Source organism: Mizuhopecten yessoensis, unplaced genomic scaffold, assembly GCF_002113885.1.
Source record: "Mizuhopecten yessoensis strain PY_sf001 unplaced genomic scaffold, ASM211388v2 scaffold1511, whole genome shotgun sequence".
NCBI lineage: Eukaryota > Metazoa > Mollusca > Bivalvia > Pectinida > Pectinidae > Mizuhopecten > Mizuhopecten yessoensis.
In genome coordinates, this window is record NW_018404083.1 from 568,672 (window position 1) to 596,166 (window position 27,495).

Genomic DNA, 27,495 nt, shown 5'->3' on the forward strand with positions numbered 1-27,495 from the left:
TTTGATACGAGCTTCAGTTCATGTAAATTTTATGAAATGCAATTATCTCAAACGTCATTCCTTTATGATAAATGACTTATAATGGGGGTTTAATGGTTAATAATGGTGCACGGTAAATGGTTTATAATGGTGTTTAGGAAGTAGTATGTAATAGAAAATCCCCGAAATATTTGAAAAAATGCAATTATTTACGCCGTCTCTAAAATTGAAATGTGTTCATTTCATAGACATATTTTATTCATTCTATCCATATTTTTTTCTTTATGAAGTCAGTATTAGAAAGGTTACTCGTAGAAATGGGTAATGAACATTCATGAACGACATAAAGTGCTGATTGGAACGATTACTGCTTCAAGACCAAGCATTTTAAAATAATTTTGAACCGACTACTCTACCTTAAGTCAATCAGTAAGAAAATAACACGAATGAGTTCAATTGGTGTGATGAACTGTTGTTAACTTGCCGTTGCTATTTTTGTCATGACTGGTGCAAATCAATAAAAAAACGCTTTCAATGGAAGATAAGAAATATTTGGGAGTAATAAAAACAAAATAATATGCGCCACCTCATCAGATAAAAATGACTGCAGTTGACGGTTTGTACTATGCCTACTTTGTGCAGGAGTTTAGGATGTCTCGTCTTTTATTGGTACACGTTTCTAAAAGGAATATTTTTGTAGCTTCATCCTTTCCCAAACCCCTCATTTAAATGCAGGTAGACACTTTCTACTGCAATGCAGTTCCGATGATGCATAGAAGATATGTATATCAGGCGCGGAACCTTTAAATATCGAAAACAATGGGCGTATCAAAGCACCTTATTAAATACCATCACAATGAACAGGTTGCGACAATCTTTGGACTGTTGAAAAATATCCAACCCTCTTGAATTTATGTAACATTTATAGATAAAAATACAGCTTTTAGGTAAGATTAATGCTGACATGTATGCTTATTATATGTTCAGGGACTACAGAGCCTCGATTTAACCAGACAACTCATCTCGAGGCCGTGACGGACACGATTATCACGTCCACTTATGACGATGGCCATTGGTCACGCCCTTATTTTGACTGCGGAGGCGGCTACATATGGATGATGACATATACAGTCCCGTTCTTCGGCTTCAAAGATGGAAAGTTCAAGTTCAAGTAAGTGATTGGTCATTTCATTTTAACCCTCGGGTTCTTATGACGATTTTGACGTAAATACAAATTTGAATCATTTGTTTGATGCTCTTTAAAAAATATATTTACCTTAACATTGTTAAGTGCTTCGTTATTTTCTTTTTTTCTTTTTTCTTATTTCACAATTTCATTCCTGTATAGCAGGAATTACATAATTCTTAAGACTTTTCTATAATTAAGAACCTTGGAGGGATTATGTGTGACTTGGCTATATATATCGCTTTGTGAATTTGTTTATATTTTACTCTGGCCCTGTTGATATTTCATTTCCGCATTGATTATATTATTTGTTATGTAAGCGATGTGGTATATATTTCTGTGTTTTTGTTTTTAATCATATACATAACTCAAACATTTTCTCCTGTGTTCCCTCATCCAAACACACGTTAATCAGTTCTGTCTGTACTATAGCACGCGCACCAGTCTGAGTGCTCGTCACGTCGCACGTGAACGTCTGGAGTATACAATACATCGTGCAATGTATTATTCATCAAGTACAAGGGATTATAGTGATTAATCTCCACTCATGTGATACCTCGAACCGCTTTGTTTTGATACGATGCGTTATGTGTGCTAGACAACTGGTGTTCAGACAATGCACTCGAGAAGATATATATATATAGTCAAATATATCTATGTACACCAAACAGGAGATCACCAGAGTGCAAGATAGGTCAGGCGATCTTTATATAGGATTGAAATGCACCCATGATCTTAAAGATATGTTTGAACGCAAATCTGTTGCATCCCATCGTAAATGTTAAAACAAACGTAGCAAAATGTACTTTCTAACAACAGAGACACTAACAATTGGCCGATAAGGGTAATAATTATTTTCCTTGGTGGATTGAATGATTTATAAAAAAAAAAAAGATATTTCTGACGGAGGCAATATTGGGTGTCGCGATACTTACTTTTGTAGATTACCTTATTTCGCCTCCGAAGTTTATTGGGGTTGATGACGACATTTTTTCTTATTGATTTTGCGATCTGGTATTGATCCTCATTTTTGACTCTGTAGTATAACGTTTATTATATTGTATCAATATTGAATTCTTACTTTCCGATTATCTAAGGTTGAAATTGAATATTAAGTTGTTTCATAGTAATTCAGCTTTATAATAAAAATGCATGAATATGTGTTTTGTCAATCGAAGCTACAACGATTCAGTTTGTAATAAAAGCGAAAATTAAAAAAAAATGAAGTTACAAAAATGTGTGACGTCACAACTCCGTGTGTGAAGAAAAGCGTTCACGAAGAATCTTAATCAGAAACAACAACTTACAGTCTGCACTTAACGATATTGAGACGAGACGGTAACTGATTAAAGACAGATATATCCACACCAGTATGGTACACTCGTGTCAAGACAACCCAGTATTAGCTCTTTCTTCCCAAGGACGTTTTTCAACCTTTACAAATGCGATGTCCGCCTCATCCTTATTAGGTTACGTACGAAGGTTTTCTAAAACACTGTATATCTAGAAATGTAATACTACGACGACAGAAAACAAGGAAAACCATCCTCTATAACACCTTACTGGTAAGAAAGGAGGACGGGAAGAATAAATATCGGAACTCAATTTCCTTGGCCCTCATATCACCGTCGACGATCCAGACATCTCCTCGAACACGATGAAGTCACGATGCACTTTGAGGAAAATTAAGTTCTAGTGTTGGATAAAGCAACACGTTAACCGACAAAGTGCAAACTATGTGTGAAATAAATCGTCTTCACTACATGATTTAATTAATGTGTTGAAAATGGTTCCTTGTCTCATACATTTATCGACAGATTATCACTAGAAATATGAAGAAAAATGTATTTATTTGAAAATTGTATTTGTAGATGTATAGAGCAAAATAAAGTAAACATTTCAATGTACCGTATGCAAAATTCGTTCATTTCGGACTCATCAGTGTTGACAGAGTTCAAAATATGAAAAAGTCCATGTCTAAAGTGTTCCGAAGGATATTTATTTTCAATGAAATAGGGAACATGTCTAATAACCCTTTATGATGTTGTAGCACATGTATTTATAACTGTAGACTAAAACAATCGTTTATAATTTAACTAGTTTTCACATGTAAAGCCTGTGAGAATAAATACCAGCTACAAGGTATAACTGCCAACCTTGGGGACTGGAAGTCCATTAACAGAGTCAACCTAATTGTTGCATACAATTACAACCAGAAATACGAAGGAGAGAGGATGCACCTTTCCTAGGAACCGTAAACCTCCTTTTGTAAGACATAATTTGTTGCAGTTGCAATTCCGTCTTTGCGTATTGCAGAGTTATCTTCTCTTGGGAACAGGGAGTGATTGTTACGTCACTTTTTGTGAGAGTAACGTCATCAATTTTTGAGAGAACGACGTAATTTTCTCGCACAAACCAATGACGTAACAATCAATACCTGCTCCCAAGAGAAGATAACTCTGCAAAAACAATAGTTTGTGCAGTAACAAAAAATAAAATTGAAGCCGGTTCATTTATCTAAGGTAGTTCATATACTGGATAATAATCTCGATGATAAATGTGATAAACAAAAAAAAAGGTATTGAATGAAAGCCTTTGATTTCTTGCAGCCCAACATATCTCGAAAATACGCTACATTTAAAAATGGGTCGTTCAAAACCAAAACCTTGTTTTTCAGGTAGAATTCTTGTTCCCTTCTTGCCGTGAATCTTTCATTCAAGATCGGACACTAAGTTCTTCCAATTATTAACATTTAAATTAATATCTCATTATGCTTCCATGAATATTTCTTTCTATCTATGCTCTGTCTTTAACCATCACAGTGATCTTACTCCGTCCTTGACAACAAGCCTTACGTCAGAACTCCGGCCCTCTATAATATGCGGGAAATAAGTGACCCGCGCCTGGGTCGTTCTTCAAACTTATATTTTAGAAACAAATGGGTGCGACATGTGTGTGAAAGTGACGATTTGTTTCTAAAATATAAGTTTGAAGTGCGACCCAGGCGCGGGTCGCTTATTTTCCGCATATTATAGAGGGCCGGAGAAGTTCTGACGTTAATCGACGACAGACCGATATAAAAAAATAAGTCGATAAAACGTCAGAATAATTCGGACTAGCCTTACCTGTGAATAAGCCCGGTATTCTTTACTAAATAGGAAAATAAACCGTTACTCATTATCAAAATTCTATGGTTTTTCATTTGACTTTATTATAAAGTTATGAAATGAGCTAAATTTGAATAAATTTGATTTAGCATTTGAACCGTTTTAGCTTAAATATTACCTTGGTAATCAGAACACGTTTTTTTTTTTTTTTTTTAAATATACGAACAATCGGGGCATAGGAAAGCAACCTTATTCTGCAATAACTCCATATCACTATTCCAGTGCATGGAGCGTGGCCTTTTTTCCGTCGGGTTCCTGTCACTCACTGATGTCGGTCATGTACTTAAAACTCGATGAATGCTCATGAAATCAAATTAAGAAAGACATTGATAGACATTTCAGTACAAATATAATTACCTTTGGGAGCAGGGGCAGGTCCCGAATGGAGGCACAATGCTTTATGAAACGGCATAGTATTCATGTTGAACAAAACAAGAAGAATAGCGAATGCGAATCACGCATGTCAACAAAAATCGACCGCACTGTATACCGAGTGCATTCATTGTACATGAAGATGAGATTGACACACATTTTCGAACCCGCTGTAAGTACGGTATATTTATCAGTAATAACATTTTTAACTCATTCTGTGCTGACGCTAATTTTGTTTGGATTGGTTAGCTTATATTTGAAATCCGAGGAAAACCGGAGAAACAGGAGATTTTTTTTTTTCTTAATTTACTAATTAATAGAAAATATTTCCAAGTAAGTTAATGAGTTAGGTTATGATTGCGTCTATATATCTTGTATATTGTTAGGTTTAATCTTGATTTTAATACCAGAACATAGTTACTGAGTGTATAAACTCTGCTATGCATTAAAATAATGTAGGGCTTGCTCTAAATGCATAGACGTCCGTGATAGCTGACGAACTCATTTATACCGCAGCGCGAAGATTATGGGTAAAGTTTTATGGCCGTCTTTATGATCATATTGGGAAACATTATATTTCTTTGTGTAATATAAAAATCGATTATTTTGTTTGGTTCATTAGTAGGTCTTGTACTTTGTTAACATTACTGCATCCGTTATTCTGTAATTACATTGCACGTGACATAACAGGAACTCGACCCAGATGACAATGGCGGCATTGTCAATGAAACAGAAGGTGCTTACCTTTATAGAACACAATATCGTTTTTTTTTATTCTTGCCCCTTTTCAAGCTTCTCTTTGCAAATACTTCCTTTGTTCATATTTTGCCGTCGATTTGTTTTTCGAATCCCGGTTTTATTTATTCTCTAGGGTTCAATAGCCGTAAAAAATAAATCTTCGAATAAGTTGATGCGCCGGTATTAAACTGACATATTAAGATAATATTAAGTATACAAGTTATTTCAAATTATAAAAATCGCACTTGTTGGCCCGGCTATAAGCGCGGGGGGTCTTAATGTGGGAGAAACCGGAGTACCCACAGAAAACTCACGTGTTTAGGCAGGTGCCACCGTTCCTATTTATGTCCAATAGGGGAATCGAATCCCGGCCGCCTTGGTGAAACGGCGAGTGCATCATCACCTGCGCAATCCGGTCACCAACGACCTATGTATTGATCATTTTCCTTTAAATTATAATTTTACTTATAAATTAACGTGACCGTTTTGATATATGAATTGTATAATAGCAGTTACAACACTGGGTTTTGTTACGTCCGATGGTGTCCCCTACACGTACCGTGTGTACCTACCAAGACAGAACCCCTCTTACGATTAAAATCATCAGTTTCTATTGACTAAAATGTATGTATCGCCCAGTCATTCTTTGCAGATACCAGACGCCGAATCGGGAAAAATCATTAGAGTCAATTCTCACCTGACAACTGGGAATCAAAATTAGCGATAGGTGTTAACGTTTTGGTCCATTACACAGACCTCGAGGGATTGCGTCAAACTAGTTTGATATATCATTTTCTCCGACGAAAGAAGATAAACTTCCTCTTTTCGTAGATACATTTCCTTTGATGTCCATTTGTACTAAGTTTGATGAGCACAGTTTACGTGCTAATCATTATCAGAACTCCGCCGATTTTTAATGCTCTACTTCGTTCGTAAATTGCTCTGTTTGTTTTATTATGTAACCAGTAGGGTGAGATAAATTATCTTCAAAATGACATTAAACTTAAGTTATCGTTGTTAAAGTTTGCAAAGAGAAGTCTTAGCAATTTACTTTTCTAATATAGTATAAAAGGAAAAGACGATAACACGTATTACACACTCTTATTTAAACCATATCTTGATCAACGCGCCGTTCCGTAAATAACACTCTGTTACGTCAATCTTGAGGTACATTTTTAGCAGTGCCGTAGCAGAATGTAGTTAAAGGAACGGAACGTAGATTGAAGCTTACCGAACGGAGCGTAGATCAAGATGTTGTTTTAGTCCCATTGACAATTTACCAAACGGAGCGTAGAGCAATATATGGTTTTAGCCAGATTGGTAGTTTATCGAACAGGGTGTAGATAAAGATGTGGTTTAAATCAGATTGAAGTTTTCCGAACGGAGCGTAGATCAAGATATGGTGTAAGTCAGATTTTTACCTTACGGAAGAGAGCTTTGATCAATAAAGGGCTTCAGTCAGATTGGTAGTTTACCGAACGGAGCGTAGATCAAGATGTGGTTTAAATCAGATTGAAGTTTTCCGAACGGAGCGTAGATCAAGATATGGTTTTAGTCAGATTGGTAATTTACCGAACGGAGCGTAGATCAAGATGTGGTTTTAGTCAAATTGAAATTTTCCGAACGGAGCGTAGATCAATATATGGTTTTAGTAAGATTTATGGTTAACCGCACGGAGCGAAGATCAATATATGGTTTTAGTTAGATTTTTACCTTACGGAAGAGAGCTTTGATCAATAAAGGGCTTCAGTCAGATTGGTAGTTTACCGAACGGAGCGAAGATCAAGATATGGTTTTAGTCAGATTGGTAGTTAACCGAACAGAGCGGCGTAGATCAAGATATGGTTTTAGTCTGATTGGTAGTTTACCGAACGGAGCGTAGATCAAGATGTGGTTTTAATCAGATTGTATATTCCAAATCAATTGGGCATACCCGGCTTTACAAACCTGTTGTGTATAAACTACCATAGTAATGGAGAAGAAATAAAAACGAAAGGAAGGACAGTATAAACACAAACACTAACATTTTGGAGATTTTAAAAGTGCATGTGCCACTTCCAAAAGTTGTAACTTTGAGCCAGAAATTTTGTATCGAGCATTCATATAACTTTCCTCAATCATTTCTGAAAAGAAAAAGAAAGAAAACCCGTTGGAAAATGTATATATAAAAAAAAAATCGAAACGAAATCAACGACAAAATTAATAGCACTGTTCTGAGAATAAAAGTGTGACGGTTTTAAACTAGGATTCGAACCCAGGACCTCCGATCATTATACTGTCGCTCTAACCAAATGAGCTACTTGGTCATCGGTAGTACCCTGATTCAATCGCGCTACGCTACGGTAATATCCAAAACCATTTTTAAGTGGACGATACTCTATGTATGAACAAACTGTAGCGTTTTGTCTGCAGTGGGTTAAGGATCCCAGAGTACAAAGTGTACCTACATACATATTTCTTGACGAAGCAATGTATACATATTGCCATTTCAGCACCGTTATAGCTTGCATGGAGTAGCGAAGGCAATTGAACCCAAACAAAATGATCTTAGCAGTGATTTATGAAATCATTCACATAAAGGAACAAAGTCTTACCAACTTTCTACTGTAAACAGGCAATGGAATGTGATTTTTCTGTTAAAATTTCCTATCTACTCAGACAAAGACAATTATATGTTTCGAGTATTTTCAAGGGAGTTTAATCGTTTTGAAATTATTCTTCCAGTTATGTTAAAGAATACTTTTCGCATAGCAATTTCCTAAAGGTTTACGTTTTTTATAATCAAAACGTTTTGGGATCTATCCGTGTGGCTACAACGAATTTTTTTTGTGAATTATGGGAATTGTAAAAAATACATATCAGTCGTACGTCATTCTGTGTTATTGCAAATCGGTAAGTAACTCCAAGTCCAAAAAATACCGAACATAAAAAACAGAACGATTGGTCTCTCTACCTTAAGTATGCTACTTTGAAAACATATATTGTACATGCACTTATTATCTCTTCGATAGTTAATTGATTATTTCAACATTATATCATTGCAGTTCTGATTGATTTCTGTCATGCATTCGTTCTTGTATTACGCTTTCATTCAATTATCAATTCATTGAAAACCTTTTCGATTTGATTTGATAAACAGCCTACCGCCGGGAGATACGGCCTTTCCTCTGTTGCCAAATTAAGTTGTTTGATTGGCTAATAAATCAACGCAATGTTTTGCGACACTTTCAATTAAATCTGTCCATACCAACATACTAAATTAAATTCGTGTCTGTGTTTTGCAATTTCTTGTCAAAAATAGCATCAACAAAATTGATTCAATATAAATTTTATTTTAACAGAGCAATGAGTTTAAAAATAAACTGCAATGATTATTTTATATTGAAACCAATAACATACAATCATCCGTTTCAATGTGTGTAACAATTTATACAATTATCTTCAGTTAATACTGCTATAATCTAGCTATAAATAGCATATGTAGCTAAAGACAAATATCATTACCAAAATCTGCTATAAGGAACAAATCAAGTTCAATTAATATTCATAACAAGCAATTTATAAATTTTTTAAATCAAACAGAATAAAAAAAAAGTGATAGGAATAGGGCAAGGGATATTAAAAGTCATTATCCGTAAAAAGAAATGTTTTTTTGTTTCTGCAGTTTGATGAGGAATTGTATTTTAATTCAATTATGAAAAATCGTACAGGAGGGCTAGCTATAAAAACCATAGCTATCAAAGATAATTATATGTTTCGGGTCTTTTAAGGGAGTTCCAACGTTTTGAAATTATTCTGTAGTTTCCTTCTTTGTTTGAAGACACAATATATCAACCACCTGTGTAACGTCTTACTTCTTGATGTCTTTTCCAATATCGTTTTGGTCAATCTTTGTTCCCTTCATCCTGTAACCATGTGAATAACTGTTACTTCTTCTAAAACCATCCATGTTATGTTCTATTTTGCCCCTCCTATCAACTATTGTAATGAGTATATTGATGCTTCTATTTCTTAACACTAAGACAAAAACTATTCACCACATAAATATGAACCATTCCTTTACGCTATTCACACAAAGAAATGTGAAAGTATGTACACCTTATATATTGATGAAATTTATCCCCTTTTCCACCCAGATACTATAATAGTTATGTATGTAATAAGGCCTGTCCATGCATTCACCAACTGAAGTATTGACTATTATTGAAGAAATGTAAGAATGTACCGAATAACTGTGAGAATTTAAAATTAAAATAAATAAATTGTAAAACGTCTATGGAGAAACTAAACAGTTTAAAGTCACATTTTCAAATTGTCTTCAAGTCAATGTTGATTTCGTAGCATTTATTTGCATAATGACTCATTCTCACTTCTATAAGCTGGCGATTTCTGAATTGGAAAATATTTTTCAATCCCGCCTTGGTCGTTAAATGCTAAGTAAAGTATATTATGAAACTGTATTCAATTACCTACCAGGTAACGATATTGCCTACTTGCCATCGTTCCTGATGTCGAGCAGACACTAACTCTATATTTCAATATGCTATAAATATAAAATCGTTTGAAAAATTTAATGTGAAATTCAGAAAACGATTTAACTAGTTATAAGCCCGTTTCCATTAGCCCGCAGTCGTAAATAAGTTTGAAACTTAATAGAAATCCATTACTTGTACATCGTCCTCCGTGAAATTGGATTTTCTGAATATTTCATGAAAAATCCGAAAAGTATTTATATTCTGCCTTACCCTGTTATTTATGTGGACATGCTGACTAACCCCTAGGAAATCCGTGAACACTATTAATATGGTATATTTGTACATAGTCAGTATTGTGCTCTAGTTCCTCTCTTCCAGAGGCCATGGCACTGTTGACACACCATTAACTTGCCAAACAAATCTCTCGGGTTTTGTAACGATGCAGTTTCATTTTCCCCAATGTGCAATTTGTTCGAGCAGCCAATGTCGAATGTAAGCTGGGGATTTTCTTTCCCAACTTTAAATGCGAAATGTTTTCCATATCTCCCATTTCTAAAAATAGATTGCCATGATTGTTGAAATAATTTTGTTAATGACACTCTCGTGGAAAACGGGAGAAAAAAGAAAATCCAGTTTTCCTTCAGCTAGAGGAAAACGTATGCGCACTTGTAATCGTCTGCTTCCGTCACTTGGAACCCAAGTGTGGCCTCCTCTGCCCAGGGTTCTGGAGAGGCTTCGGATAAGGGAAATATGACCAGGGAAATTCGAGCGGGTGAGGGCGACAAAATGCGTTTTTTCTTCGTCATGTGATCAATATTATCCAATCAGAAACCCCATCAATTACATAACATTACTAACACCCCGCATCAAAAAAAGATAAGAAATAAAGAAGTTTAATAAATGCAGAATAAATATATAAAATAGTAATAGATATCAATAATTAACTGACATAAAATAAAAAAATAACATCGATTGGAATAAAAAATGTTAACTATCCATCAATCAATGTACATATGGTTTAGACATACTCATTTTCTAGATGTACTGATTAAACGCCTGATGTGATATAGCAAAGTACAAGTAAAGTAATGAGTGCCAACCATAACGCTATAGCGACGTTTATAACTGAGACCAATGTCCTATTTAACGGCCTGGCTGCTTTCAGCATCTGTCAAAGTTAGTCCCAGCACTACATTAGATCAAATCTATTTTTGATTTTATTGAATGTCTTTTCTCCCTTCGATATCGAAATCGCCCGTTAGGTGTGAAATTTAATCACCGAAGAAAAAACATTTCGTTCCAACTGATGTGTTGCGGTACCTTAAATAATATGGCAAATCAATGCTGTTTTCTGATACAGTCGCCGGATTCGATTCAGCCTATAACCATTAGCTACAGCAATAAAACACTGCCTTGAACCGGGAAATAACAGCGCATGGAAGTGTTCCTATCAGTGGGTGTTAAACCAGCCTAGGTTGTCCAATTAATGGAGGGACTCCAAAACACCCGGATGTAAGGTTTTCAATGACCAACTTTGTTATAGTGTCGTGGATGATATATTATATTTAGCACGATTTTATTGGTACAGTGACACACAAAAAACATGCAGTTTGTACTGCTATTGCCAATACACGATATCTTGTTATCAGCTTGTTTCACTCACATTGTTTGCAATTGTTTTCAATTGTTACCGGAAGGTTCGTTATTAATGATCTAAGTCATGTTAATTAGCTGTTGCTAATCTGTTGGAACATGACGGAACTAACATCTATTCGAAAAAAACAAAACAATGTATTTATCATGTTGCAACCGTATGGCATGGCTGACCAAAACAAGTTTTTCCCACTTCCGTTGCATTATTTAATCTTTCGAATCGACAAAAAAGGTTGTATGCATAACATTTCGACCTAGAAATCGATTTGCAGAATGTATCTCCGCTTTAAGCAAAATGATTTAATGCTTATGATTCTTCAGTTTTGATTGTAAAGTTTGTACATAAATGGGAACAATAGAATACTCTAATACTGGCGGAAGTGTCAGGGAGCTACTTCCGGCAAATGCGCCATGTTTATTGTGTTTCCAAACATCAACAAATCATATGACTGATTCAATTTACATTGTTTTGCAAATTTGGTGCACATGTACCAGCATGTTGGGAAGGTAAATTTGAAATGATATCCTAGTGTTAACAAAACAATAACACCCACCGAGCTCGGTCAGTAACGTCGTGCGAAACCAAAAATAAATGAGTTTTTCCACGTAATGCAACAGGCTTATAATATGGTTGTCAATATATAGAATATATGACCATAATCAACCCTAACAACCATGCCCTAACCTATTATCACTAATAATTTGAGCTACTTATTTTTTTAGATGTGACCAAGGGCATTATATGTCAATAGTATTAGATAGTATTGTTCTTCAACACCCTGACCTAATTGGAAACATATCACGTGACACGACCCAACAAGAGTATTTCCTTTTGCAGTTATCGGGTCGTTCATTTCGTTGACCTGGCCTAATTGTCTGGATGATAAAATACGTCGACAAGTATTAGTCACTGCTGCTCACACTTATTGACTCCAAATTACATTTAGACACGTCACTGTCAATCTCCCATGACGTGTACAAAGCAACCGACTATCGCATACATACACCATAAATTGACTTCCATCCAAATTACATACAGGATATATTTGATCCATTTTTCATATATACGAAAAAAAAGCAATAACATGCATTGATGACTTCGATAGGATCAATTTTCTCTATCAAAACGCATTAAGTCACCATTAGAAATTACTTTTTTCCAAAAGTGTTAGGTCGATTTGATCACTGGAACTGTCTCCATATTTATTTCTGGCTAACCTTAGTCTGCCGTTCTCAATAATATCTGAAGCGAACCAGACGGCAGAGTAATAAATGACATGTGTTGCCACGGACTCTACGTAACCAATAGCATTTTGGTATTGTACATTGAATCTGGTGCCTGGAATGTCAAAAATCTCGTTTATTTGAAAATATATGATGACAAGGTCGCGCAAAGGCAAAAGAGTATTTGTTATTTTATATTGTTTTGTGGGTAATCGAAGACCATATATAGTAACTTTTGCTAGAAGTAAATCCGTATATGTTATGAATAGATATGATCTTAAATAATAGTCCATCCCACAAGATTAATCAAACATATCAGAACTAAAAGAATGACGAGTCTGTATGATTTAACTTGTTTAGCCTCACTTGTAATAATAGTTTAATTGATAGTGGGTGATCTTGGAAAATTGGGCGACACATGTTCACGATTTATTATCGACTGGTAACTGATATATGTCCAGTCCATACAAACTGGCGTCAAGCGTCTAATCAGGTCTTGCTTTTAGCACATAAGCACTGTGTATTTTTTTGTTTATTTCTTGTGTGAGTTTAACGTAATATTAAGACGGGTGCTTAAAGAGAATCTGCGGAAAAGAAGCAAAGAACAAAAAGGATTGCATTTGGGGAACCTGATTAATTTTGGTTGGATGGATTAGTCGAGTGGTTAACACTCCGGCCTTCCACGCAGGCGGCCGGGGTCCGATCCCGGAGTCGTCGCACGCATGGATATGCAGAGAAAGTGCAACTCAAACAACCCAGGTGGAGTATACATTAGTCTAGGGTGGATGTTGCAGAATCTGTGCTGTAGCTTTCAAGTGAGTTGGCACTATAAATGGTGCCGTTGGAAGTACGGTCCCACTACAAACAGAACACATTACATCTCCAGCACACACGCAGGCATACACACATAGGGAAATATTAGCCAGGTGGCATATGACTAGTAGCTAGCGCCTGATAAGGCAGCTCCTGCAAATTCCTCAAAATTGTATTGATTAATGTATATGCTAATTGTATAAATTTTGTATCTATGTACTGAAAAGCGCTTTAGAATGGCTTATGTTAGCTAGATAGGGCGCTATATGAAATGTTGTATGTTATGATTATTATAATGCAAGGGGCCCCAGATAAGCAATCGCAAAATAACAGCATGTAGTGGGATACAACAGGTCTATTTTCTCCGAACCTGAAGAGGAACTGTGTAATGCAATGATAATTCATGTGTAAGCTTAACACCGATTTTGAATTCAGAATTAAGACAATGGCAATGATGACATGCCATTGTGACGTCGCACTGAAGGCAAATGACAAAAACGAATCAAAATGCCGACGTCGAGGACTTGCCAATGATAAAACATGTTTTGTAAATACTCAGTTATATTCTTTCGTATGTTAATTGTTTAGGAGAGTAAATGTGAGGTTTTCATTTTACCAACATCGATCTGGTATATGATGGTGTATAGAAACCATTGAAGGATCCCCATACCACTACGATTTTCATCACGGATTTAAAAAAATAAAAAAATAAAAATTATTATCAGTGTTCTGAATGTATCAATGCAACGAGGGCAGATCAGAAACCGACCCTTGACCTCTGATTATTTTAATATCGCGATCATCAAATGACCTACCTAGTTAACAGTAGTACTCTCGCCAAGTCGCAATACATATCTGAGACGAATATGACGGGAGATTACTCTATGTTAAAAAATGAACTTTAATTATCTAGTGTTTTCCTGTAGTGGGACAGAAGCCCTTATAGTCCAATGTTTGTTTGGTAAAGTTTCTGAAATAGTTTTTGTAGATTGTTTTAAAGTATATTCATCGTCAAAACACACACACACACCTTATCCTCATTTATCATGAAGTTTCACTGTCGAAAATGACCTGAACTTCACTCCAACTTGTTTGATGAAGCAATAATCCATTTATATACATCAGTCAAATAGTATACAGTCGGTGGAAATCGTTTAAATGATATCAAATGAATATTAACATTCGAATTTTTGTATAGTCAATGAAAATTGGTTATAACGTTCGGCTTAATGGATGTTTATTATGAATTGTTATTAAATATGTAATTTGTCAATTTTCAAAAGAATTGTTACATTTGACATTTCACATTATGAATATATAATAAGGTTAATAGGTTAAAGGGATATTTGTAATTTTACAAATTGGCCCTTTAAACATTGAAGGTACTCATTATTACTAAATTGCGTTTTGTTATCTAGTAGTCAAAATATATTAAAGCACATCGAAACAAGAACCTTGTATATTTGTTTATTCACTGTGCATAGTGGAAACACAGATCGTGTCGCTAACGACATTAACCTATAGCAGCTAGTAATACAATGACGTCAGAACATTTCACTTCGAACCCCTTTGTTGCTGTACCAATACGCCAATGTTCTTTCCATGATTTCCGTTAAATATACTCTATATGTTAAGTTGTAATTTAAAGAATGAAGAGAAATGTGCCACAGATTCCTTGTGGCCATAGTTATAGGCCTAAGCTTTTGTAACAGAGGTCATTGTTTTGTCAATGCCCCACTAGGTGTCCCATCTGGTTTACTAGTCTTACCTTGTACCTAATGAGCCTAAGAGGATTACCCCCTTGTCGTGTTTTGGGTGTAAAACTTTAGCTGGTCTAGACCGGGATTCGAACACTAGACTGCAGACTGTTATACGATCTTTCTAACCAATTGAGCTTCCTATTCATAAGAAGTGCCCTGGTCCATGTTTTTCTATTTAAATCCAAACAGAAGTTAAGGTTAGGTTACTGTTTATATGAAAATCACAATGGGGTTGCACCAGGACAATGGTCCTTAACCCTCCTTGTAGGAAATTGAAATTGAATATGTCACTACTCTAGAATATAACAAATACAAAACTTACATCGAAAGTAAACAATATGTTTCTGAAATTAACATCAATGTCAATATCTTAGGATAAAAGACATTTCATGAAAATTCGATATCCCCCTCAGGCCGAAGGTAGCAGTGCATCTAGATCAACAGATGAGTTTTCTATTTGTAATTGATATGATGGCTGCTGGAATAAAATGCTACTTCGAATGTCAATGTTATTATTCCCATTTATGAGTCATCAACCCTCCGTGGACGTTACGATATCCACTGTCACTTCAGGAAAATCAATTAGAAATAAGTAATTGGCCTGTTCGGTCGCAAGAGGAAATTTATTGGAATCCAAAAGAATCCGGATATTTCTTTTGTTCGGAGGATTTTTAAAATGGGGCCAACAGTGATTTGCTGAGATATTATTTTTGTTAACCATTCTTTTGTTCTGTGGTGTTTCAATGAAACATCTGCCTGCATGATCGCGAAAGGCATTTTTATAACACGAAATAAAACCGAGGACAAATTTGAATCCATCATTACAAAATCGCATCTTTCACAACCTGTCATTTGTTAGGAAGAGAAAACAATCATAACAACAACACAAATGTCTTGTAATTACCCGTTTGATCTCATTACAATGAAGCCATTTTGCGCACATGTAGAAACGCCACAATCTTTAGCTGTTCACTGAAAAGCTCCATGCTATCAGTATAAAATACTAATTACAAGAAAAAATATTCTCATAATGATGTAAAAAATATAATATTGATAATTCTTTTAACGTGAAACGAATTTAAACTGTAAATTGTTAATCTTTGTCGACAAACCTGTATAGATCACTTGGAAATACTTTAGCATAACAGAACAATGCTGATATGTACACAAAACAATATAGCACTCGCATTATAAGGAAACTGGAAGAGACCGTCATTTATCTTCCCTTATAACAGTGATGTCTATTACATCTTTGTATTTCGCACCTGCACGAACCATTATATTGGTTTTACCATCGTCATAACGATAAATATTTCATTAGGAAAGAACTCATCATGACTTCCAGGAACATTCATTATATTTATTGCCCTTTTGAAAGCAGTGTTTGCAGATTAATATTTATTGAAATGGCATCTATTGACATATCATTTGTATATTTTATGGAATTTTGTATCCATAACGCTAACCCCTATCATATGCACGGAAACGTTTAGGTCGCCAACTATCTAAGACGTACTGATTCAGAACCAGTTTCAATAATCTAAACACTGGTCTCTCTGTGTAGATATCATAACGCAGAACTCTTCGATATAGATTGAAAGTATAAATACTTAGGTTAGTAGTATATACATGAAGGTCTACAAGTCACCTAATTTATAGTTGAATTGGTCCAGGCTTGCTTTTCTTTTGAAGAATAGGGCATCACGCGTTTTCAAGTAAAGAAAGTCATACTTAATCTCATAAACAGTTCGTTTGTCCAATTAGTTTCATACACTATTTTGAAAAAAAGGTTTAAGTTAAGGAATTTATATTTAATCTCTTAAATAGTTTAATACTTTAATTGGTTTTAGACCTTGGTTTTTAAAATGTATAAAGGCTTTGTGAGTTTTCAAGTAAAGAACATCATACTGAATTCTTATTATTGAACAAAAAATTTGCTGGTGTTATTAATATATCTTTGCGATACGTCACAGCTATGGTGATCCTGTCTGGCATGAAAAAGCAGACATACTATGGTAAGATTGGGAATCAACATCTTAATCATTCTGTTTTCATTTTGATAGACCGATTGAGTATAATATTACGTTATATAGCAGACGTAAAAAGAAAATTGGATACTCTCTTTCCCTTCGTAAAGAGATTGTTTTTCTGAAATTTAATTCATTGAAACACGTCGTGATTGATGCTGAGGTGTGGAGTAATGCTTTTGCAGACACAACTCACCTTTAATGGGTGTTTATCCAGAGCAGGTAATAGTCTTAAAATGTATGAGTGTTTAGTCAACAAGTATCAAATCTAGAAATCATATACATTTATGCGAGGAGAATCAATATCATTGCTTATATAAAACCTCAAACATATAGGTTAAACAGTTTTATCTTTATTGTTATAATTTTGACTAGTCTTGATTGTTAATAATTAATAAAGAAATTCAATAAAAAAAAAATGATGTTATTACGTCTGAATTTGTATAATTGAGGGATTCCCTTTTTTGTATCAGAATTTCTCTATTTTGTATACATATTTATCTGGCACAACCAGTGAATTGTTTAAGTGTGACGGTACTTGTATACTTATTCATCTTCATCAGACAGATGAACGGTCAAGCGTAGGTACAGAAAGATGTAAAATATTTATAGTCTGTTGTAAAAGTAATATGATCGGATGGGATGCCATCCTGTCTTTTCCTGGTTGGGACATTTCAGAAGAATGACAAATTAAACGGCCACGTGACTGATTTCGATATCTTTTTTTCTGGATTGCTTGGGATATAAGATGGTGCTTAAGAGGACACAGAATGAAAAATAAAGAGTAAACAAGTTGAGAAAAAGAAAAATCTGCAGATCCCAATTCAAGTTTCTTCATTTTTCCTTTAGCAAAAGACACAGAATGAAACCCTCGATCTTCAGGGGTCCAATTTTACAAGAATATGCAGTTGAATACATCAGGCCAATTTTTTCCTCGAACCGGTATCTTCATACGAGTTAAAAAAAAAATATATTTTTTTAACCCATCCGAAATTATTTTCTCTTACACTTTACATGTGCATATTAAGTGTCCCTATGGAAAATCAAATCGTGCCTCATAACTTATATGTGCGGAAATTCTGCAAGAGAAAACGGCACCATCACGTCATCACTTTATGTGATGTTAGCATGGCATCAACATTAGTAAAGGTAATTCCAATTGTGTGCCAAAATAATACCGTACAACGTCTAGATCGCATGAAATCTGTGCCAAAATTGTTGATGCGAAGGTTACAGTACATAAAGTGATGACACGATAGTGACGTTTTCAGAATAAAAGCGCATGTGAACTGTCTTTCTATTGGTACGTAAAGACAGGTTGTTTTACCTAGCTAAAACGGAAATATCTTGTGAATGTGTTTGGAGAAAAATGGTGTCTTCTGATTACCTTGCATATTTATCAATATAAAGCTTCAGAGACATGTACCAGAAATGTCAACCTGGCGACATTTACACAACGTCTGCCCACGGATGTGCTCGGAAGGATATATTTCATCGATGTATGCGTGGTGACATGTTAAGTGTAAGATGCCACTGTTCGTATCGTTAACATGTAAGATACCTTACCCAAGCAGTGTTAAACTCTTTCCTGCAGACATCAGGAGATATATTTTATTGACTTTTCGACATTTAAGAAAACGATTGCCCACCTGATCTCTGCTTATCTGGAATTCGAGTTGATGCATTGAGTCGAGATAATGTATTGATAACCAGCTTTGTTTGCCGGGTTTAACACGAACGCTTTGACTCATGTCACATGGGGTTTATGAAAGTCATAAAATGCACAAAGAGCCGAGTTTTGTTGTGACGGTTCATTATGTGTTTCTGTTTAATTGATCAGCAAGCCGGAAGTGTCTGTGAGATAAAGTGATTACATGTCGCTTGTCCGGCATAACACCTTTTGGACTTCTTAAGAACCATAAAGACAAAAGTCATGGCATTCGACATGAATTGTGCTAGGTTGAAAGACCCAAAGGGTAGTTGAAATAAATGACACTGAATTAAATTTGAAATGACGAAATTGTGAAATCTTCTTAAAACTTATTCTAACAAACCGTTTGGCCTATAATGATAAGATGTGTTCCGTTGCATCTTGGAATTCAATGTTGTTAAGTTTGATCAAATGATGACTTCTAAAGAATAGTTGGGTTGTAGAACAATGATATTCGGCCTATCATACTGCAACAAGGTGATATCAATTCAGTTTAATAAGTAAACGTAACACACATTTAATGTCGTAGGAGTGAAGTATGCGAAATAAATAGTAGTTTTCTAAAGAACCACGATGCCAACACTTGCTGTATTTTGAGCATTTTGGATGTATCATGCTGCGGTGAAATGCTAGTGATTTGTTCAAGTTAAGTAACTTTAAAGTATCTAAATTTAAGTTGACTGGAATCGAACGTGAAAAACAATACACATTTTTATTTTAATAAACAATTGCGTGGAGAGTAATATCACTATGTGCCTTGTTAGCGAAAAGTAATGATAAAAGTAATTGATAAAGAAATTATCAGTTTCATTTAAGTTCGATTTGATAAAATACATATATTTATTTTTTATTCTTATTTATCTATTTTCATTTTTATTAATTAATTTATACATTTATATCTTATTTCTATATATCTTTTTCAATATCAAAATATTTCAAATAGGATGAATTTACTTATTGAAAACAATTCAAAACCAATGAAATATAAAAACTTTGAAAAATAACAGTAAAATTTAACGAATCTTCATTTTCAAACTGATATGCATATTGACAATGAAGGCAAACTAACGGCAATTAATCTAGAGTGCAGAAAATAATACATATGCATATTCTATCATCGAATATGTTCTATAACAATTCTTTGTATAACATTAAGATTCGATTGTGTTTTATTTTCTTCGCACAACAAATACCTTTATAAGTGCCGATGATGTCTCGCAGGGGCTAAAGTGCCCCCTCATCAAAATGTCAACGTTTGGAGAAATGGAGATAGATGTACTTTCTTTATTAGATCTCACACCTTAACAATTGTTCTATAACAATTCTTTGTACAACGTTAAGATTTGATTGTGTTTTAATTTCTTCGCATAACAAATACCTTTACAAGGGCCGATGATGTCTCTCAAGGGCCAAAGTGCCCCCCTCATCAAAATGTCAACGTTCGGTAAGCTTTACATAGATGTACTTTCTTTATTAGATCTCACAACACTAAACCATGTTCTGTAATTCCCCATAGTTATTACACAAATTTCTATGTAAACAGTTAGCATCAACCTCGCCTATCAATACCTTATGCAAGAAGAGTTAATGTCATTATTTGTCAACACGTTGATGCATATAAAACAGATGGTAATACCGATATTTGAGAAAGATTTTGTTCATCCTCTCAATCTAAACAAACATCGATTAGTCAGATCAGTTATTCGATTTCTGAAGCACGCGAAGAGTATTATTCCGTGAAATGCTTGAAAAAATACAACAGAAAGATTGGTTTAGTTGAGAAAAGTAGTCGATCTTTTTTCCATACAGGCCCCTTTTTCCTGTCTGCCATTGCGTGCGTCGGTTATCCGACATTGAGGATACGACCACCACTTCCGGTGAACGTGCGGCGATTCTTAAGTGGACATGTCACCCGAATTGTATTTTTAGTGTAATTCGCTGATGAAGAATTATTTCTGACATGCCAAAGTGTTTCTGTCGTTTATATCCTCGGCATAATGTTGAAAAGATCTAAAACAATCGTAGACTCAAAGAGATTCCTGAGAAAACTCATAAACCTTTACAAGGTTTACGTGTTGTCACGAACACATACTCTATGTACATAGGTATGGAATGCATGAGCATTCTTTGGTTAAGTAGATATCTTCTGTTGTAAAACCTTGAGTGTACCTGGTTTACACTGACAACCGGAAGTAAGCACGTGCATACACTTACTGTCACGAGGTAGATCGTAAACTCTAAAGGTTATCCGAAGACCGGCGTATGCCTACGCTTGTTATCACTGGGTGAAATGAAAATGTTGAACGATCGGAAACTACGTTTATAACTATGCTTATTATTATTGTATAATTATAAATCTTTAGGGACAATCGAACAAGAGGTTTATTAACGTTCTTTATCGCAATGTAGAATAAAAGACCCCGGTACTACATTTTTAACCACATAACGTCTTGTTTTAATAGGATTGAATGTAAAATCTAGAGGTGACCCGGTTCGGTAGGCAGGTAAATATCTGGAGAATAATCCGGGAAAAAGGAAAAAAGCCTTTAGTTGCTATCTCTGGGTTATATGTAAACCCGAGAGGATACACAGAACAATAGATATACCTACAGTTGCTACAAATGTAGCTCTTTACCGGATGTAACATATTGCAGAGGCGTGTATTTGGTTACCGATTGGATCAAATTTGAGGACACGAGAATAAGGGGAACAGCAATACTTCCGGAAAAGCTATGGGATGATAAGTAGTAAGTTTGCATGATTCTTAAGAGATAATTACATGTGTAATAGGAGGAAGGAACCGGAACCAGAAAACCTTGTTATCACTGGGTAAATACTGAAAGCTAAAGAAGAATCAGGCGTTTGCATTCACATAATAATTGAGCACAACGGAAACCTTCGGGGTGATCAGGAACTAGTTTTTCTCGCGGAAGATTTAGAACCAGATTGAGAGAAAGACATATACATACACGTTTTCATCACAGATGTCAACGTAAACCTTTGAGAAGAACAGAAACTATGTTTTTCCTCTCGTAATAGTGTAGAACAGAATAGATCGAGAGCAAGGCACATCTTTACTCTTGCTTATTTTTGGTTTGGACTATTCTTCCTTTTATAAAGAAATTGAATCTGCCAAAATACTTTTTTCTGGTCTAGAGTTACTAGCCTTGTCAAAATTCTTCTTGTGATTTGCGGCTCGGCTCATACATTGGACATTAAGTTTGATGGTGTGCAGCATAATTCCTGCAATATCGGTAAAGTAAAAGCTTGACAATATAAAGGTCCTGATTTTGACAAATGCAGATTTCTTGGGGGTTTTTTTCTTTTTTTTTCTATTTTCAAACAATTGGTTTCAGACAATTACGGTCCTATAAAATACATTGTTACATGTGACTTTTATGGGTGTATTCTTTTGAAAAGGACTTAAACAAATAGTTTGACATTGATGATAGTGGTAAAAAATAACTTGTTGGTACTCTTAGCTTTAAGTTTAAAATTTGTTTCAAAATTGTTGTAAAACACGATTAAGTCTTTAAAATCTTTAACTTTCGTAAACACTCTGTGACTACATTGATGACGTCAGCAGAAAAGGACACACGAGGATATTAATTCTCTTTTATGCTTATCACAGCAATGCGTATTAAAATTGATCTGATTGGATTTAGAAGTGTTTTCCTCAAACAAAACGAAAATTAAACACAACGAAGTCAGAATGATAAAACACCATTTCATACTTACTTCACAACAATAAAATATTTTTTTGGGGGAAACAAGGAGTATACAAAGTGTCTCTCAATGGGTTGCTGTAGAAATACCCAGATTACCTTGCTTATCTATTAATGTGCTAATGGAACGTGCCATTCACTTAAGTAGCGTATTTTCCATGTCCAAATCTCCTTCCCTGGCGAGTTATACTCACGTAATATCTATTATGCTTCCTATCCTAAATGTGTATCAGAATTCCCTCTACGTAGAATTCGGCAACACTTCTACAAATAAATTGCTGTCCCTAACAGAACGACGACTGCTGTAGTTGTTTTCGCACCAGATCGTCCTTAGTCTATCTAAGGGGACCGTGTTATTATACCACGGGGAAAGGTCAAGTTCGTTTAAAACCACACATCAATGGTCGTTATGAGAAAATTGTGGCAAGTAAAATAGGTTACGCCAGGTTGATTTGATAAAACGCTAATGACGTTAACACGCCTTGATGCAAACTAACGATGGGGACATTATGAGTTTATGGGAATGATGACTTCGTCTGCTAAAGCATGTAAGGAAAGCAGATACGTACACAACGTAATATTATCAGTACAAGTAGTATAGCATGGCGCTTGGATTTCTAAAAAAAAAGATGAAAACGATTATAGGTATGGAATGATATTATTAAAGCTCATCTTTATAACACTGTGTCTGATTGGATGATACTGGTCACATGACGGGTCAATAAAACATCATGTCGTCTACTCGCGCTCAAGTTTTCCCGATCATGTTTCCCTTATTCGGAGCCTCTTTAGAAAAATGGGTAAGAGCCACCACAACCTAGTTCCGAATACCGGAAGCCAACGTTAACAATGGCGCTTCGACTGACTACAATGATTGTTTTTTTTTTTAATTTTAACTTTTCGTTATAATAAAATATAGTGTAGTTATTGCCGTAAGTGTCGGGAAACATGATTCTTTCTTTTTCTTCAATTGATAATGTTTCACTCGGACGAAGCATAAGTGAAGCATAATTATTCGATGGGACAGTCAATAGCTTGATACATATTTATTACCTTGATTTGTTCGGTAAAATAAAACGATGCAGCAAAATGCGTTATACTCTTGGTTCACTGCAAACAAAGAGATGGCAGCCAATTTGGTTTTCCAACAGCCCATGTTACAAGGTCTGCTGTAGTGAATTTGGAAGTGAAATGTTTGAAACATGGTTAAGAATAATATATTGAGATTAATGTTTTCATACTAGAGTAATATTTCTTTAAATTAGCCAAATTTTAATTCAAGTTAACAATTATGTTTTATTACATAAACTCCAGGAATATGGTGTATCGTCTTCAGATTTACATAATGTTTATAAAAAAAAAAAAAAATAATAATTCTCTGAACTCTTACTTCTATGGGGAGTTCAATTTGAAAGTTTTTCTGGTGCAATAGCAGATTCAAAACCGATCGATATTGGCGTACCTCAGGCCTCTACGTTAGAACCACGGCTTGTCATTTAAAACATAAAAGAGGACAGCGATTGTTCAGCTATGATGTACAGTTACCATATGTGACAGAGTGTGAAGGATAAAACGGTGATTTTCTGAGAGTCTGGAAGTAAACATGACAAATGATATCGATGGGAAAGATAATAAATAAAGCTTCAACTTCAACTAAATCCCAATGATGATGATAAAGTTCTTTAAAAAGCTGCGGAGGTGTTGACAGTTTAGTTAGAATGATTGTGATTTTTTGCTTGAAGCAGTAAACTGTGAAAATCCACTTAATGTTTTTACCGATAGTTTTCTGAAGATGTATGGGTCTTTTTTTTTTAGTTTTTTGTTGTTTGTTTTGTTTTTAAATCACACGATATTATAATAAAATTGCACACCAGTATTTTTACGTAAGTTACGTAATATTCAAATGCATGGAAGAAGCATACCAAAAAACCATGCGGAGAGAAACTTTAAACTTCAAATCAAATGAAAGATTTAGGGACTTCGTGTAGCATCCTTTTGTTTTTGGTAATGTTTCATTTCCTATAATTGTCTTTTCGTAACGTCCTTTTATTGCCTATTCCCACTTCTGTACATTTTTTTCAATATAACAAAATTGGAAGATTGGGCGCATTCAATAAAATTGGTATGTAATGTTAAAATCAACTTTCATGTTTTTTCTTTTGTTTTTAACAGGGGGACAAGTGGAATAGACATAGCCTTGCAGAAAGTGGACATTGACCAGTGTCCGCAGCCAGATGGTGCCACGGAACCAAACGTCTTCGCGGGGTCAGCAAGGTGTAAATCGTCCACAACACGGGTAGGTATCAGGCGGATTAATACCGACACATTTAAACTGTGTTCATTCTAACACTATATAGACTGAATATTCGTTCCGTAACGGACGAGTTTCGGATAACTCAGGTTAATGAACTACACATTTAAATAAAAAGACTGAATACCTGACAGTAAAGCTTGTTAAAGACACCCATTACAAATACTGAACTTTTATTTTGATAAATCTGATGATTATGCTGATAAACGATTTTATAAATGTATAAAATGTCAATAAAGCCTGATTCAACTGTAAAAACCAAGGGGGTAATAAACTACATATTTTATTATTCCCCTGTTCAGTAAATATAATTTTCATGTCGAAACACAATAAAAGTACATTGCAAGCTAACTATGCTTAAAGGAAACTTGTTTCAAATTTAACCAAGTTCGGTAAACTTAATTTGCCTAATTTGGAAAAAATTGAAACATATTGGATTTAGATTTAAATTTTTACATTGTAGACATTATACGTCATCGTCACTTCCATTCAATTTGGCTAATGATTGAATTTGATTTCATTTAGTGCGAACCTCTCCCCCGGTTGGGCTTCCGTAGAGGATCGTACAAGTGTGTTTGTCTCGATGGTTATTATTTTCCAAACCTTGACTCGCCTCACCGTTACTTCAATGGAACTGAAGTGGAATATGAGTACGCTAAGAAAACAAGGGTATGTAGTATTATAATGTATAGAAACACACAACAGCATTGCCAACTGAACATGGGTTACTCTGTAAATGGATAAAATTTATTAGAGTGATAGAGTGTAAATACTTTATACTTGGACATTTTCGCCCAGTCAAACTTTTGACACCTCGCCGTTAAAATTCATATTCGCCCATTTTTTATTTTTTTTATTATTTTGTCTAACGTCCTTATTAACAGCTAAGGTCATTTAAGAACGTGCCTCTATGTGTGTTGTGTTTGCGTGTTTGCGTGAATGCATGCCGGAAACAGGATATGTTGTTGTGTATTCGCCCAGTATTAATTTCGCCCTTCAGATTTAATTACTGTACTATGTTCATTATGTTGTTGACTAGTGCTTGCTGTAATGATAAATTCGTCCTCATTACGGCGGGCAAAAAAGGCGAAAATTAAAATGCAGCGAAAAGATTCCCGGTATAGAGTAGCAACAAATGTGATAGAATGTTTGTACTCAATTGCCTTCTGTACAGTTTTGTTGTCTAATGTATTTTCTTCATATTCGTTGAAACGTATGATCAGTCTTGAGTTTTGAGTTTTGTTGTAATGCTGCAAGTTAGACAAAATCTTTAGCCGTATGCTTTGTGTATCCCTACTTTACTAAAACTGAATGTCAAAAATTAACTTTGAAAACAAACCATATTGTAAAATCAATTCAACATAGGTGAATTCAGCTTTAAGAGATATCAAAGAAATTGCTTGTTCTATATAGGTAACTGCTCGTTGAAAATAATATGTTTTGAAAAAGGAGAATAAACAGAAATGATGAACGAAACTAATTCATGTTTCGCTTTATTGACAATTTATTTGGAATGCAAATCGTCAACGTTATTTACAAAGCAGTTGCTTAAACATTGTATTACTTGGAAAAATAATTTGCACTTTTTTTTTTTTTTAAGAGATTAGTGCATATAAGTTACTTGAAATTAAGACTGCATAAAAAGAGTACAATGTAGATAGATTATTAAAAGTATTTGAGGTCAATTATAAAACATGCAACGTCCTTAAAAGACCATAGCTGTTAATAAGACATTAAAATCGAAGCAATTAAAATGTTCCATGGATTATCGTGAATTGACCGCCATTAAAATAGCTTGCCATTGTTTGTATTCAAGAGAGAAGAAAACGTGTATGATATTTCCTTCGAGTGTCTGCCGTGCGCAGCCGGATGTGATGCGTGTGAAGATCCTTCCCCCTGCATCCTCACCCTTAACTGGTTGCAGCGTAGCGTAGTTCTAGGTGCATCAGGACTTATCATGTGCTGTATTCCACTCCTTATTTGGTTTACAGTGCATTACCGCCACGTCAAGGTAAGTGAATTGTAGATCAATTTTAGTATTCTCATTTCTACGCTCCTATTCTCCATACACCCACACGAAAACTCAACTTTGAAAATATAATGTAATTGTTAAAGCTTCCCCAACTTTTGTGGCATGTTGATAAATTGCAACTTGTAAACACTTTTAGTCTTTACCGCCTATTTCGTTGCAAAAAGTGCATTTTGGCGTCCTGTTTTAGTTTAGAATCAAGAAATAGATAAATGAGAAAAAGTTTGTCCCCACACTGGGGTCGATTTCCAATCTTTCCATTCAAACCAATTTCTGGTAGTTGTTAAAAAAAGAAGCCGTAGGTTAATGGTACACATGTATAGAA

General features: G+C 34.9%; 1 protein-coding gene across 1 annotated transcript in view; it reads left to right on the forward strand.

Moving 5' to 3' along the window:
• Nucleotides 1-27,495, forward strand: part of LOC110463414 (probable G-protein coupled receptor 158) — a 122,540-nt gene that overhangs the window by 63,341 nt on the left and 31,704 nt on the right. Inside the window, exons 2-5 of the mRNA XM_021517998.1 lie at nt 967-1,150; nt 25,003-25,126; nt 25,667-25,810; nt 26,958-27,152. Of these exons, the coding sequence (XP_021373673.1) occupies nt 967-1,150; nt 25,003-25,126; nt 25,667-25,810; nt 26,958-27,152 (647 nt within the window). The remainder of the gene's footprint in view (nt 1-966; nt 1,151-25,002; nt 25,127-25,666; nt 25,811-26,957; nt 27,153-27,495) is intronic.